Genomic DNA, 15,911 nt, shown 5'->3' with positions numbered 1-15,911 from the left:
ATGTAATGTTTGCAGGCAGCCAGAGGAGAATCCAGTAAGTCACTGTATAAGGAAACGGTTAGAGGCAATAATTCTCCCTAAAATCTACCCTTTTGTGTTTATTCACCCAAAAACAGCCATTGCACTGACCACCTTGCTGTTGGCTAGCTTTGAGCTTTGCACAATGGACACACCACTCGTCTGTGTGGAGTGAGTCTGTTTGTCTTCTGATCTTAGAGCCTAACAGAGACTCATAATATCTTTTATTTTGCTCCAGCCTCTCTCTTTGATTTTTTTAAGCTTAAGCTAAAATATTTTTATACAGACACATCTTTAAGTAAATTCACATGTAGATGTGTCCTTTCATTGACATTGTATTATAGCTGTGTCATCTCTACTTAAAAAAAGGAAACTTTTACATTTCTATTTGGAGACATGTTCATTAGTAATATTAGTTATGATGGGGACATCTTTGGAAAGAGCAAGGCTAGCTGTCTATTCCCTACTTCTAGTCTTCATGGTAAGCCAAACTAATTAACTCTTGGCTACGGCTCCAGACCGAGCACACAGCCACAATGGTCTGCTGGATTAACGCAGACACGGCGGCACGACGAATTAACAAAAGATTTGGAGACCAGTGAGTGAATGCATAAAAAGTAAGAGTGTGCAACGTTGCAAAATCACTTTCTCCTCATGTGATTAAGACACGTGGCAGATCGAATTAATTTGATCTGAATTAACGTATTTAAATGCTTTCTGGCACTTTAGTTCTTTCTTATTTACTTTCTCATTTGTTAGGGAAGCAATAATCAAAACTTTGTCTCGGTCTGATGATGCTGACAAACTCATTTAAAGTTGTGAATAGCTCTGACTCAGTTTGCTCTTGCCTCTCAGAATGTGAGAGTCTCCACAGCGGATAAAGCTGCTGTGTATGGAGAGTGGTCTTCACCTCTGTCATGTAATGACGCTTTATTTTAAAGGTGGCTGCCAACTAACCATGGTCAGAACATGTTAGGCCTTCTTCCATATACGTCTCTGAAATTTAAGCTGTGCTTACAAGGGATGTCACATGATCTATTCTTAAGGCACCTGATTTAAATCAACCCATCCCCACTCACTCTGTCCCCACAGAGCAACACCATTTTTGTTCTCCGGAGATTTGTACGCTGATTAAGTCAATACGGCTCTGAGACCAGCCCACAGGTCAGCTGTGATTCAAAGAGTAATGGCAGCATGGAAGACATCGCGCTTGAAGGCACATACTTGTAATGACAGAGCAATTACAGAGTCTCAGATATCACCCATCCTCTGTGATCCAGGGCGAGAGAGGAGTCAGCGCAGTGGCAGACAAAATAAAAGTTGTTACACATTTTCTCTTTGTTTGTTTTTAACTGACACAAGCTGTAGGATCAACAGAGTAAAAATGAATGCTTGGTAAGACTGAAATTGGACGACAGCAGTATAACCACATGATGGCTCCTTTTTCACGTGGCATTTGGTTGTCCCTGATTTTTTTTAAAGCTGCTTTCACACATCATTGACTCATCAGGCTAACCACCTCATTGTGGCTAAAACCACTGGCCACATGGTGAGGTTTGCTCTATTGTCACATAATCCGAGAATAGCAGAATATAGCTGCACATCAGCGCAGTCCGGTGATACTTTAAACCACAGGAATCGGTTAAGTTATGTTTAGTTACCTTACTACTCTCTTACGCTCTCCTACAAACTCCTTATAAAATGTACGCATCAAACGAATTAAGAAAACACCTGAATCACATATCAGATCTCAATGAATGACACATTAAAAGTTGAAAATCTTTACTGATATACATTTTGTAATTGAGAACAGCAGGTGAAAACCGAAAGCATTAATTCTTTGACGGCTAGATTTTAAAAAAGATAAATAAATAAATCACACAAAAAATCTAAACTAAAGTTGTTCCGCTCTGAAAACTGTCCCTTAATTTTGAATCAGACAAATTGACAGCTCTTTCTTCTTGTTTGAGAAATCTTTTTGATGCTGTCACTAATTGCCTCCGGGGGAGCTGACAGTATCCGAGGATGTGTAAAATCTTTACCTGTAATGTCGGTTCCTCTATCGTCGTCCGAGTCCTCTTCCTTCACATCTGTTCTGACCTCCTCTTTCATTTCTGGTACAAAGAAGTCCGTCTGACGAGACAGCGGAACCATATAGTTGATGACATCCGAACTGTAGATCTCAATAGTTGGGAATGCACAAAGCTTCCTCTCCTATTAAAATGGAAAAAGAAAAAAGACACAAAACAGGAAGTGAGATTTACCTTATAATATCCTATTACCCTTGCAAAGATAGGCGCGTTCGTTCTGTAAAAACCACAAAGACACTGTCGAATGTCACCTTAATATTTGTGTAAACTTGTGCTTGTGTCTCTAATTGAGAAAGTGATAACCTTTCATAATTACACTGAGCTGGAAGAGGAAAAAGAAGGAAAACAAGCACACAGACAGCATGAAGTCTGACTAGCTTTGAGTTATGAGAAAGATCAGATCAACAGAGAGCAGACTATCTGCTTAAACGACTCACACAAGATAACAGAATTCTACATAATCATCTTCACAATGATCAAGTTCAAGTGATGCACAATCTCTTTAAACAAATAACATGCCCTTTTCTTCACAGTGCCAGTGGCACCGGGGTCACTGGTTCTCAAAATGTGATCCCCACTGGTGGGGAATAGAGCCACTGCAGCTGTGGCGTACACGACCAGGGGAAAACTACAGATTTCTGATGGAGTCGAGCTAACTAACTAAAAAAACAGAACTGTGATTCTGTTTTTTATCTTTGGTGGTAGGATATGAACTTTTCTGCCTTATGTTGTCAGACATGCCTGAAAAAGTGTTTAGGAAGCAGTGATGCAAAGGCCCTCGTGTTTCATTTGCATGAAAAAGGTCTGAGCAGACTCAATTAACTTCAACACTGAGAGTAAAGGACATCTTCAGTTCTCACTGTACCCATCATGTTTTTCCAAGTTATTATTTTGCACTACAAAAGCTAAACACAAATTTAAAACACCCAAAGGCCTCATAAAACTGCTGGTTAAATCCTTTCTTTCAATGCTTCTCACATAAAACACGACAAAGAGCGTAGGGACCGAGGACCCGTGCTGAAGGAGTGTGATGAACACCTCAAACAAGCAGAAAACATTTCAAATATGCAGTTCAAAAGTGCCTTTGCTGATATAACACTATGTCTTTCACACATTAATATGTATATACTGTATCCCCTTCCATGTGAGTTCATTAAAGTTGCATTACCATCTACATCAGTGCGTCTACACTCTCCGCAAGAAGTATATGCAGTGAGTGGAGAGTTTATAAATATTATACTATATTTTCCTCTAAAGTGGACATTAGCCTTTCATAATTTTTCTTTATGCTTTCATATAGTTCTCAAGGGACTGCAGAGGAATGAGCTGTGTGATGAGCCATCAGAGCGCGGCAGAAGCAGAGGTGAGCTGCACAGGCTGGTCTCAGCTGTGATCGGCTGCAAAGTGACATATGAATGCTGGAATGCACAGACATGAACACAAGTCAATAAAAATCCCACGCAGTGTTTTTGCCCTTGATTTTATTTTTTTATTCCTTATGATTCATAAAAAAAGTTGCCTAGTTGTTCACTTATAATAGAGATCCGGCTAAGGGTAACACTCTGTAGCTACTAAAGAGAAGAGAGCTCAGTATGATGGGTTGTTTTACATAATTCTTTCTCGTTCCTCATATTAAAGGCAAATTTATGACTGTATACAGCTGCTGGCTGTGAGCACAGCTGCAGCTGCTCTGTCTGGCTCTTATAGGTGAAGCTGTGGCTGGATACAGTTATCACTCAGCCTTCAGACAGCTGCATTCGAAGGTTGACTCTGTGGTGCTGTGAATATGTACGGCTGTACTATTTGCTTCTGTGACAAATGTGTTAAACCGCCAACCCCATTACAGCACATTCATCACTTCACACACACATGTGCAGTCAGTGTTCTTCTCATTAACAGATGTGTCACAGTCAGAACTGCAACAGCCCAACTACAGCCATGGGTACAGTGACCGCTTTGTCATACCAAGGCTGCCCTCACAATCACAGCAATTACAGCCTCTGCCTCAATCAGCTTTGGCAGTGGTCACTGAGAACTGACCCCCCTCTTCCAGTTTTCTTTCACTGCGCAGCCACACTGAGGCTGCACCGGCCTGCCTTTACATTGCACAGATTAATGCATACCTATGAGATTTTCTCCATTGGTGAAAATGATTAAAAGGTGGTGCAAAAGTTTTGCAAGGAGTCCAGGAAAACCCGACCTTTTTGGGTCTAACTATATTGTTGTTTTTGTATATTTTTGGGAGCCACATTCCTGACATTTTAGGACATAAGCATTATGTGGACAACTGATATCAGCAAATGGCTCCAAAACACTCAAAAGATTTCATAGTTTTGAGCTGTGCTTTGGGGCATTAAATCGCTACAAATATGCCCTTTACCAACACCAAAGCAACCTTTAACCATAACATTTCTCCACCATGCTTGAAAGATGGCTTCAAGCACTCCTTCAGCATCTTTCCATTTGCTCCACATCTAAGAGCTCAAACACACATGTGTCTATACACGACACTTCTTTCCCCCAAAACTGTCTCTGTCCAGTGTCTTTGAGGGGTTTTTTTTAACCACTCTTAATCATCTCCTTTTTACTGGCCAGCCTCATATTTGGCTTTTTTTTGTTGCAACTATGCCTAGAAGGCCAGCTTCCAAGAGTCGCCTCTTGACTGTGTGTTGATAATGGTGTTTGGTGGGTGCCATTTAATGAAGCTGCCAGTTGAAGACCTGTGAGGCGACAAATACATCAAACTACTTGTCTTCTTGCTCAGTTGCGCTCCAGGGCCTCACACATCTCTTTCTATTCTTGTTAGAGCAAGACCGCACTGTTCTGTGGAGGGAGAACTTGCCAGCACTGCATGCGATCTTCAGTGTTTGTCAGTTTCCCACAGCTTTCATTTCTTAGAACAAGAGCAAGAATAGGAATGTTTACAGCTTTATGGGGGGCCCCTTTTAAGACTTGAATAAAACCTGCAAAGAATTCAACATTAACTGAATAAAGAAGTGTTTCAGATTTCAGCCGTGATGACAGGAAAAGGAGTTTTTAATGATCAGTTAGGATTTCGCTTGCATTAGAGAGCAAAACGTGCCATTGACACACAGGAGTGCGCTTTGCTATGAGCGTCTGTATAAGACAACATTCCATTATCATCATTAATGGCATTCACAAACAATTTCATTAATGTAATTTATTTTTTATGTACATGTCTTTAAACTTAATAACAACATATTTAAGTGATAACTTATTTTTAGCTAAAATTACAAAAAATCAATAGAATGAAAAAGTAAAAAAATATGCAATGCTAACTGCAAGTAAAACTATAAAAGCATTAGAACAAAATGCCCTTGAAGTATTAAAAGCACACAAAACAGAAAAATTGCCTCATGATTGTTATGTTATAACTGATGCCTCGGTATCTCCTGCTGAAACTGAGCAAGCCGGTGCTAATTTGAGCTACTGAACCTTGTAAACATAGCTTTTATCACCAAGTTTATATATATCTTTTTAAATTATTGCCACACAAAGTAGAAAGTAACTGTAAAGTAGAAGTTGTGAAATAGCTTTGAAGATACTTGATATTTTTCTATTAAAAACAGGAGACTTCGAATAGAAGGAAACATGCAGGGAAAGCTCCAGGGAAGTATAACTCTAAAAATGTGACTTTGCACCATTATATAGATTTAAATATTCTTATTCTATTCACTTTTTTTTCTTCGACTAGCAAATAAGCGAGAATGACATTTATAAGAAGTGCTTTTGGTTCAGCTCGTTAGTTAAACCTCTCAGAACTGAAGTGACCACTTCGACTTTTAAAAAAAAAAGCAGTTTCTCCCCAAAAAACAAAAAAGCCCTTAAACCTGGTGCACTTTTCAAAACTTCTTTTTGCTCTTTGAAAATGTTGCGTGGTTTATTTCTTTAAATCTGCTGCTGGATAAATGTGTTGTTATGTTAAACCGCACTGCTGATTTCTCCTTAGCGCACATATTCGTTCCCACGTGGAAACCTTCGCGCACTCGCTCTCTTTATATTACACAGTATAACTCCACTGTTTGAATTTTTATGCTCGCGCTGCTCTTCATCTCACCACGCAAATGTTCATAAAGGTCTCGTCTATAAATTTAAGTGAATGTATAGACTTGCTGTGTTGTCATGGTTATGTTACAAAACAAGCTATTCTGAGCTCTGAGGGGGAAATAATGAAAGAAACAAGTTGGATGGCCTAACTGCGGTAACCTGGCTCCATTTCCTATGGGTCAGGGTGATCTAGGTTGACTGATGGGTTTTAATCTAATCCTTGCAAAATAAGACTGTAGGAGCTGGTATGAATCACCTGGCTGCTACACACAGAGGCTCCAGCCTTGGGGCTCCTTATGCAAATGAGTGCCCATCTCCTTGAACCTACTCCGATAATGAGCAGGGAATTTGAGACAAAGACAGTTCACTATACTGTAGGCATACATGTATCTCCAAGGGATACGGTAACAGATAAAAGAAAGAAAAGCACATATAAGAAAGGTGTAAACCAATATATCTGCATTACAGACAGTAAGAGTTACTTTAAAACAGTCATTTGTTAATAATTTTCCATTTCTTTCCATAAAAGATTCTTCCAGCAGTGACTGCAAGATGTTATTTAAACACTTGGCTGAATCTGATGAATTAATGGTTACCACAACATCAGGGAGACAGGATAGAACTTCTATTATCTTTGGTACAAATAAAAAAATTTGCCTTTAACACAGGAAATGCAAAGTACTTTCTTTTGCAAAAGTCTCATACCTGAATAAAAAAATAAATGAACAAATAAAGCAACACAACAGCATGTGAAGCTACAAGAGGCACAAGATGATGCACATTTTCAATAATCCACTTTGCAGGATGCCAGTGTGTTATAAAGACAGCTTATTAGACAGCACGGGATTCTGGACCTTTTAATTTTGTAAATCATGTCATGCATATTACCAATTAATTACCAATTAATACTATATAGTGATTTACTGACACATATATTAGCCCATCTCAGTCCTGAGGAGGAATGTTTCTATAACATCTTATCTCATCCAAAACATTAGGGCACGGTCCGCTGGGTCATGTGGGTGGAGCTTCTGTGTTCTTTGGGCTGGCGGTGTGGTTGCTTAAAATGCAGCAGTGTTAAAGTACGTAGATGCCAAAGTGACATCAATATAAATGTACACAGTTTTCCAGCAGGGCATTCAGTTGTTGTGGCAAATCATTGGGCACTTACTTAATTCACAAACACACCACTCTAGAGCTGTTCTTCAAAATAAATGTAATTTGCTTTAACAGAAACAGTGAATATCATTACTGCACTCCTGCTAACGCATTAACAGTGTTACGTTGTTGAATATATTTATTTTGAAAATCATCCTAAAAATTACGAGTGGTGTGTTTTTCACTTCCATTAACATATTTTGCAATACGAAGTTGATTTTTTGAAAGTTTTTATTCTAATTTTCCGATTATAAAATCTTCACATAGGTTTGTTTATTCAATCATCTTCCCTGCTGCAGGCATTTCACTACACTTAATCTGTGGTTATAAGATTCATTTCTATTGTATCTTCTGTTGCTCTTTAAGGTATTTCAAAGACCTCAGTGACAGTTTTTTTAATTACTCCTTTTGCTGTCGACACAAACAACTACTTCTAATTACACAGTAATTGATTCTTCACTTTAACTGTACTTGCCTTTATGAACAGTGCACAATCAAAAGGCAATCTCTAAACTGAAGTACCCAAAGTAACATTAACATAATTAGCTTTTTTCTGTCTTTGATGATATTTAATGAAAACTAAACAGAGACAAAAAATACTAAAATATATACGGAAGCAGAGTTTTCAAACATAAGCCTACCTGTTATAGCTGGTAGGCCTATGTTATAGCTGCTCAAGTCTTCTGGCAGCATTAATCTTTACACCTGACAGTGACTTCTGTGATAGATTTTTATGAAGTTAACACCTGTATTTTAGGGGGATTGCACTTCTTTTTCAGGAGGCCTGATGGAACCTTTTGGAGAACAATGACCCACGTTGTGTTTGGTGCTGTTTGTTTTGGCTCTAGGATAGGCCTCAAGGACAGACTAGTTGCTTTTTGATAGTGCAGAGGCACAATTTGTTTCCTTATCTGGAGAGCAGACATAGAAGGGGGTATATGAAACTCTGTGTGAGATTAGAACATCAGAACAGGGATGATGATACCTGCTGTAATGTGTTTTCATTTCTCCTCTCCTTGATATTCAGTCATTTTCATAATAAATATATTCATATTTTATACTATTCTTCTGGGTCCCTTGATTATTTCTGCATGAAGAAAATCTCTCATCATAACTTCTTACTAACCTGCTTTTGTTTACTCCAACATTGTTGGGTCCCCCCCCCCACACACACACACACCACCACCACCTTTTTTTAATCAAAGTATTTTTTCTTGTGGTAAATCCTCCTCAGCTAATATAAAAAGCAGGAGGTCTAACATACATTAGTTTATTTCACAAGGCATTATTACTGGTACTGATTGGAGCATAATTCACTATCATATGTTACGAGATCGCGGATACAAGCGGCAGAAATGAGCTTCCTCCGAAGGGTGGCTGGCCTCTCCCTTAGAGATAGGGTGAGAAGTTCGGCCATCCGGGAGGGGCTCAGAGTAGAGCAGCTGCTGCTCCACATCGAAAGGAGCCAGCTGAGGTGGTTCGGGCATCTGACAAGGATGCCCCCTGGGCGCCTCCTGGGTGAGGTGTTCCAGGCATGTCCCACCGGGAGGAGGCCCCGGGGCAGACCCAGGACACGCTGGAGAGATTATATCTCTCGGCTGGCCTGGGAACGCCTTGGTATTCCCCCGGATAAGCTGGAGGAGGTGGCTGGGGAGAGGGAGGTCTGGGCCTCTTTGCTTAGGCTGCTGCCCCCGCGACCCGGCCCCGGATAAAGCGGATGAAGATGGATGGATGGATGTTACATAAGTTTCACTGAAATAGGCTTGTTCCATATTACATGTTATACACAGTGTGTTTCATTTGTCTTACCTGTTTAAATGATTACAGCCATTTCATCTGACAGCCAGCAAAAGGAAAAAAACAGCAACAACTAACATCTATTATTAAACAACGATATGTACAGCAAAGGGGTCTGATCTGTGGGGGGTATGTTTCACTGACCAGTAATCTATACTTACTGTCACGGAGGAAATAAATAAAGAAATAGCAGACAGATTAACTGTCATAATCAAAACTCGCTCCCGGCTTGAACGTCTTAATTATACGACAAGCAAGATGTTCTCTTTCCACCCAGTGGCCTTTTGTGGTTTCTGCCTGTCTGCTCTCTGATTGGGTGCCATCTATTTCCCGAAAGCTTATCATGGAGTCAACAAGCTTCCACTTAACCTGTGTCTTGAAGCTGCTGGGAATGAAATGTGCTCTGCTGCAGGATACAGAGGCAGATGGCTGAACCATCGAAAAACAGGTCACTGCTTCCTTGCCCGTCGCCTCCTAGCAGACTCAATGGTTATCATCGTCATGGCCACACTTTCCAAAATTCCTCATCACATTAGGAAATCTCACCTCTTAATGATTACTGATGACTAAAGACTAAATTGACTACATTTAAATTGACAGCGGATACAATTTAATGATTAATATTTACTATACAAAATAGCCTTTTCTTAATTTTTCATTAATAATACATCTGAAGGAAAAGCTCTTGTGCTTGCAAATAAACAGAAGATAATCCCCAAGTTGGTGATGTAAACAAATCAGAATATAGTGGAGGTGTGAAATCCATTTATAATTATGTGCAGTCAAGTGCTAAAGGCACAGAAGTTTGAATTTCAATAAAAATACACCTGCTAAAGTCACTACTGTATTTGGTTACATTTTGTCTATGAAAAAAACACATTTTAATTAGAGAAATCAGACAATCTGGAGTTTGATTTGCCTGATAGCTCAAAACTCTGGGGCCTGCTGTTTGCTGACAACAGTAGAAAAAACATATATGTAGGCGTTGCGGCAAAGTGTAAGACACAGAAGTGGGTGATATCCATCATATATCCACCAGCCACCCCTCATTTTTTAATGTTTTGCTTCAGAGGAGCCAAATATAATGCATTACTGTATTAGTTACCATGTTTTCAGTTGAATCTATGAAAACTGGCAAATATCGCAGTTTTAGGCATATCTTAGTATGAGGAGTGAGTCCTAAAAATTTAGGAAACTGGACAAGTGGACGACAAACGAACAAGTGACAAACTTATAAACTATCAACAACAGATGAACAGTATCTGAAAGTCATCCTTAAGAAATCCACCAAAAGCCTGACACAGGGTCTAAAACATGCATCTGGCCCTTCAGTTGATCCATCTACTGTTCACGGACGCCTCACTGGAAATGGTCCCAGTAGAAGTTGGCTGTCAAGAAGCCATTCTTAAGGAAGGGAAGGTTGAGGTATGTCAGATTAAACAAGAACTGGACGAAAAATGTGCGGCAACAGGTGTGGTTCAAATCGTCAAATATGTATGCAGGAAGCCAGGAGAGAGGTACAACGGGTATCTACAGCCAGAGCCTGCGCCTGTAAAACACAGTGGAGGCTCTGCCATGGTTTGGGGCTGAATTTCAGCCAGTGATGTTGGGGATCTTGTCAAAATTGACAGAATTGTGAGCGCAGAAAAGTACTATCCGATTTTGATCCACCACACAGGTGGGATCATCTTGACTTAGAACAAAACAACAGTCGACCAAAATCCAAAGAAGAGCTTTGAATGTTCCACAAGAAGCCTGGAGAACTATTCCTGAAAACTACTTACAAGAAATGACAAGAAAAGTGCCAAAGAGAGTTCAGGCTGTGTTGAAAAGTAAAGACAGTCCGACCAAACATAGACTTTCAAGAGATTTTGCCTTATAAGCTGTATTTCCATGTAATGTTTGCATATAGTTCAATACATTGCTGCACCTATTTCCCACATTCCCTGCAAAATATAAAGAAATCATGGGTACTGTAGTACTCTACCTTCAAAATACACATCACAATCTCTGGCACATGGCAGAAGTTCAAAAGCAAAGAAAACATAAAATGTTAGAAAAATATGTTATTTGCTGCATGTATTGTTACTACAATACAGCATTTCATGCCTACACAGGATATTTTATCTTGTGTGTAACCATGTCGGGATTTCCTCTGTAAAGAAAAGTATTAATTAATATCAGCTGCTTGGCCGATGTAGTGTACAGGATTTTTAACCAGAAAAGAATAGTATCATCTTGGCTTAGGAATGCTTCTTGTATCACATACCTCATTAGGTAATGAGTAATTAATCAGGCTCTATCCTTAGAACAAGACAAGTACTGTGATATTTACAGGATCTCACAAAATGTCCGTGGAAGAAGAGGTGTGAAGTGAACAAACATAGAACAAGTCAGTTTGAAGGAGAACGAGATGATTAAACAGAACAAAGGACACAGGTTGAAGCATCAGTTCTGTGGATGTGCCCTTGAACACAGTCTTATCCCCAGGATAGTACTCTGACTGACCTTTTATTAATACTCACTTCAAGATATAGGCAGTAATTCCCCCACTGAATCAATAGAAATGCCCCCACTTTTAATTACTGCTCATAAAGCAGCCTTCCAGGAGGAATATAATTGCTACTGCAACAATCAAGATCGGTATATCAGTCAGATGGGTCTCATAAAAAGTCTTCTCAGGTGAGATTGAAATACATACTTTTTCACATTAATTTAAAAGCAACTGGTTTTCTGTCACTTATAAGAAAATATGAGAAATGATAGCAGCTGCTCAAATGATTGAACGGAGACAACAGTCAATTTTCTATTATTACCCAAGTCTGACAGGATTTCTAGACCACAAAAGCGAATGACTTGAACCCTAATAATTTCCAAAAAGTTACAATGTTTTGAAACTGGAGATTTAATTGAACCTTCTGACAGATTGAAAAAGAAATGGCATATTAAAATTAAATAATAAATTAAATATTATTTTGCACATATGCATTGTTGTGCAATTTATTCATGTTTTTCAGGAAAAAGAAATCGTACTGAGGATGAGGAGGTTTCAAAAACTCACAAAAACCCATGCATCGAATATGGAACAAGTGGCATTACAGTGCCAAGTTAGTAGTTTATGGTGATTTAACTACACATGTGGGTTACTCAGGACTGACTGGGACAAAAAGGTTTGTGTTTTCACACTGTGTTTCAGTGTAATTAGAGTGTGTGTGTGTGTGTGTGTGTGTGTGTGTGTGTGTGTGTGTAGGGAGAACTACAAGACAAAGATAAAGATATAGGGGAGAGTCTCCTGGGGTTTTATAGTCTTTGACCTCTCTGGCAGCAGCTCAGTGAACACACAGTATCCCCTCCTTCAACAGAAACAGCAATAACAGGAAGGTGAACATGGATAATAACACCCCTAGAGCTTCATTTACTGCCTTGCTTAACTAACTCTGAACTAACCCCCCCCCAGAGTAACGAGGCCATAAATACAGCAGAAGTATTTTAGCCTTTCACATATTAAATGTATTCTATCCTCTTAGGTCTGATGAATAACGCTAACACAAACAATCATTCACTTGCAGACTTGCAGACGTGTCTTGAAAGATGTGATATCAAAAAAAGGAGATTTTCAAAGATCTGAGCATTAGGTTGGTTCTTCCTTTCATGTCTCAGCTCTCATCTCCGGGTTTGTGTTCAGCTCAGGAGCTGTTCTGGCTGTTGGCCAGAAAAAGAAGAGACAGAAGACACAGGAGAATCTCACTTTGAAAATGCAGAAGACTCACAAAGTCGAGGAACAACCCACAGCAAATATCAGGAGGTCTGACTCTAGATTGACCGAGACACGGGGGTCATCCTCACCTCACTGTGTTCTTTATATTTTCAGGGATGCAGTGTGTTGTTTGTCAGGTCCCATGGATAAAATTTAAACTGTGAGCAGTGGATAATTTACCCAGCATCCTTTTCCGAGACCAATACTACATGGTGAATTTTGTTTTAGGAGCAATAAGATGTGTGACTTTACGCCTTACCGCAACTACAGTTTGATTTATTTGGGGACTATTCCTGTGATCTAGCTTAATAATCCCTAATAACGAGAGCTGTTCACCTCAAGCTGTATTTTGTTGTTTTAGCTTGTTTTCTATTCTTTTTTTTAAACACACTACATAGTTTACACAATTGTCAACAATCACATAAAGAAATAGATCAATTTGTCAAAAAACCTGTGCTCAGATTTGATTAACTCTTAAAGAAATGGCAATTCTCACTTTTCAAACTCCTGCTAGAATCATTACTCCCAGCTCAAACACCATGTCTCAGCTTGACGTTCGTTGTCGTGCAGAGTTGCAGATGTTAGAAACTTGCCGCTTTAAATATAGGTAGACAAGGCAGACTAATATGGCCAAACAAATAAAAAGCAAATTATCGCCCTTCATTACAGCTCCTTTTACTCCGTGTAAATCACTAAGATGTTATTTAGGACTTTAAAATGTGCCGATCCTATCGGTGAGTTAAGTGTATATTCCATACGTGAGTAGCCACCAGGGAAGCCTATAATTGACTGTCCCACATGACTGAACGCAATTTGTGACAGGTAGCCCATGAAGGCAGATTACAGTGCAGTAGGTAAAAATCCACCCTCACACTTACTCACTGTTAAAGAACACCATCACACCTGATATAGTTATGTTACCTTGTGGGTTATTTTTGGACTTTTTTAATTGTATATTTGTTGAAAACATGCTAGCTGTGTGGCTTTAAAGTTTTTTTTTCCACTACCTTGGTCCACACTCAAAAAGTTTCTACAAGTGTTACAACTGTGTACTGTCCCTGAAGGATTTAGCACACTGACCTCAATAATTCCCAGACTTCTGAAATATTAACATGTTAAGATTCACTGTACCTCAATTATGGTACTTTGGTAAGTATAATTGCTCATCCTATAAACAATGGTCTCTCTAAACTGTTTAAAGTAATTTCTAATATAGGACATGTCTGAATAACCCATACTGCAATATTTCAGTTTAATTTCTGGTGTTAACTTAGCAGAGTAAATCACCTAATCTGCCCAGCTAATAGTAGATCTCTTCTTTAAACACAGCTAACTATCGTTAAATAAACTAGCGATCCTAAAAGGCTGAAGCTATAGTGTTGTCAGGAGTAAGACACACTGACAGCCTACCTCCGTGTCGCAGGAAACATGTGAGCTGTGTAGCAGCAGTGAATAATGAAAGGAAGACAATGTTCATTCAGCCATGTAGTAAACTGCTAGCCCAGTGCAAGCTGGTAAAAGAAGCTTGCCTCTAGCTATGGGTGTAGGTCACTTCATCATAATAGGGTATGTAAAGAAAACAAACCCATTCATACACACATGAACATATGGACACACTTGGGCACATTTATTTATAGATGGATGATTTCTCACCCCGGCCCAGAGGCACACAAAAATGAAAATTAATACAAAAGGTAGGTGACTTCTGGTGATAATTGGTGACAGTCTCCCGAGTTCCCTCTATCCCCTGGTCTATTTACTCCCACTGCACTATTACAGCCACAATCCACCCTCCTCACACCCTTCATAACCTCCTCACCCCTTCCTATCTGTTGAAAGAGACAAAAACTCTACTTCACACCTCTGCAGAGGTGTCCAATTCAGATTGTCCCTTATGGTCACACACTTCTCCGGAACAGAGCATTTTCATTCTGCCTCCAATAAGGCTATTTTCTGCATCCCTCTCAGCAAGCCCAGGCCTTCTCCATCACCTCTATCACCTCCATGCTTCCATGCCCCAGTGGAAGTGTGCAGACATGGCTGGCTGGAGGTGGCAGAGATCTGACGACTGAAAATTGCATTGCTGCAGAAGGCAGGGCGATGGGTTTGTAGCAACCTCTCTGTGCACCTGTGCAATCAATAAGTACACAGCCTTCATGAGCTACAAGTATAGCGACTCAGTCAGCAGCTGCTGTGGCCTCCAGAGGTCTCCCAATTGATCTGATGAGCTGGCAAGAGGTAAAAAACAGTGAGAGTGGCTAATTCCCAAAATGTTCATTATAAACTAGAGCAGGGCGATATGGCCAAAAATATTTATCACGATATATATTTGAAAATTTGCGATAACGATATAACCGACGATATAATTGATGCGAGACAAAATACAACTCCACAACATTACTAGCGCAAAAAGACAACCTTCCATTTATTTTCACTTAAACAAGAAGCTGGTTTTTATGTACATTAAAGCTTTATAAAAATGTAACAGTGCAAATGCAAATTCCTTGCTGAAAGTTTAACCAAAAGGTATTTCCAGTAGAAATGGGCTGACATATACTGAGCATAACCATGTATAATATCCACTGAAGTTAAAAATAGGTGCTTTGCAACATTAAACTGCAGTGTGCAGTATGCATTTTTCGGACCGTAAGGTGCACGGGATTATAAGGCACATTAAGCGAAACAAAGCAGTCAGATAAATCAAACTTTATTAAACTCATTCTTCTTGCTTCCTCCACTTCTGTACCATTGATTCATTAATGTTGAATTCTCTGGCAGCTGCTCTATTCCCATGTTGTTGCAGTATATTAATGACTAACCTCGTATTGTGGATGGATTATCTCAGTTGTTCTCCTGACTGAAGTTTGGTCCGTTTACAGCATCCTGCCATGCGATTGCATTTGTCTCTAACCATGAAGAACCTTCACGTTAACTTTTATAAGTGGAAAAGTGTTAGTGTTCGTCCTCCAGCTTCACTGTTTATGTTATGCTAACATAGCTGTGTCGCTAGCGATCACGTAGCA

General features: G+C 39.5%; 1 protein-coding gene and 1 long non-coding RNA gene across 2 annotated transcripts in view; one reads left to right on the top strand and one right to left on the bottom strand.

Annotated features, from left to right (window-relative positions):
- LOC143418619 (uncharacterized) overlaps window positions 1-3,567 on the top strand; it is a 52,460-nt gene extending 48,893 nt beyond the window's left edge. Inside the window, exon 3 of the long non-coding RNA XR_013098638.1 lies at window positions 3,409-3,567. This is a non-coding gene — a long non-coding RNA (uncharacterized LOC143418619). The remainder of the gene's footprint in view (window positions 1-3,408) is intronic.
- Window positions 1-15,911, bottom strand: part of tex264a (testis expressed 264, ER-phagy receptor a) — a 79,733-nt gene that overhangs the window by 10,001 nt on the left and 53,821 nt on the right. Inside the window, exon 3 of the mRNA XM_004544836.3 lies at window positions 2,061-2,232. Within this exon, the coding sequence (XP_004544893.1) occupies window positions 2,061-2,232 (172 nt within the window). The remainder of the gene's footprint in view (window positions 1-2,060; window positions 2,233-15,911) is intronic.

The sequence above is a fragment of the Maylandia zebra genome, linkage group LG5 (genome assembly GCF_041146795.1).
Source record: "Maylandia zebra isolate NMK-2024a linkage group LG5, Mzebra_GT3a, whole genome shotgun sequence".
Taxonomy (NCBI): Eukaryota; Metazoa; Chordata; class Actinopteri; order Cichliformes; family Cichlidae; genus Maylandia; species Maylandia zebra.
This window is presented reverse-complemented; position numbering and strand designations above follow the sequence as displayed.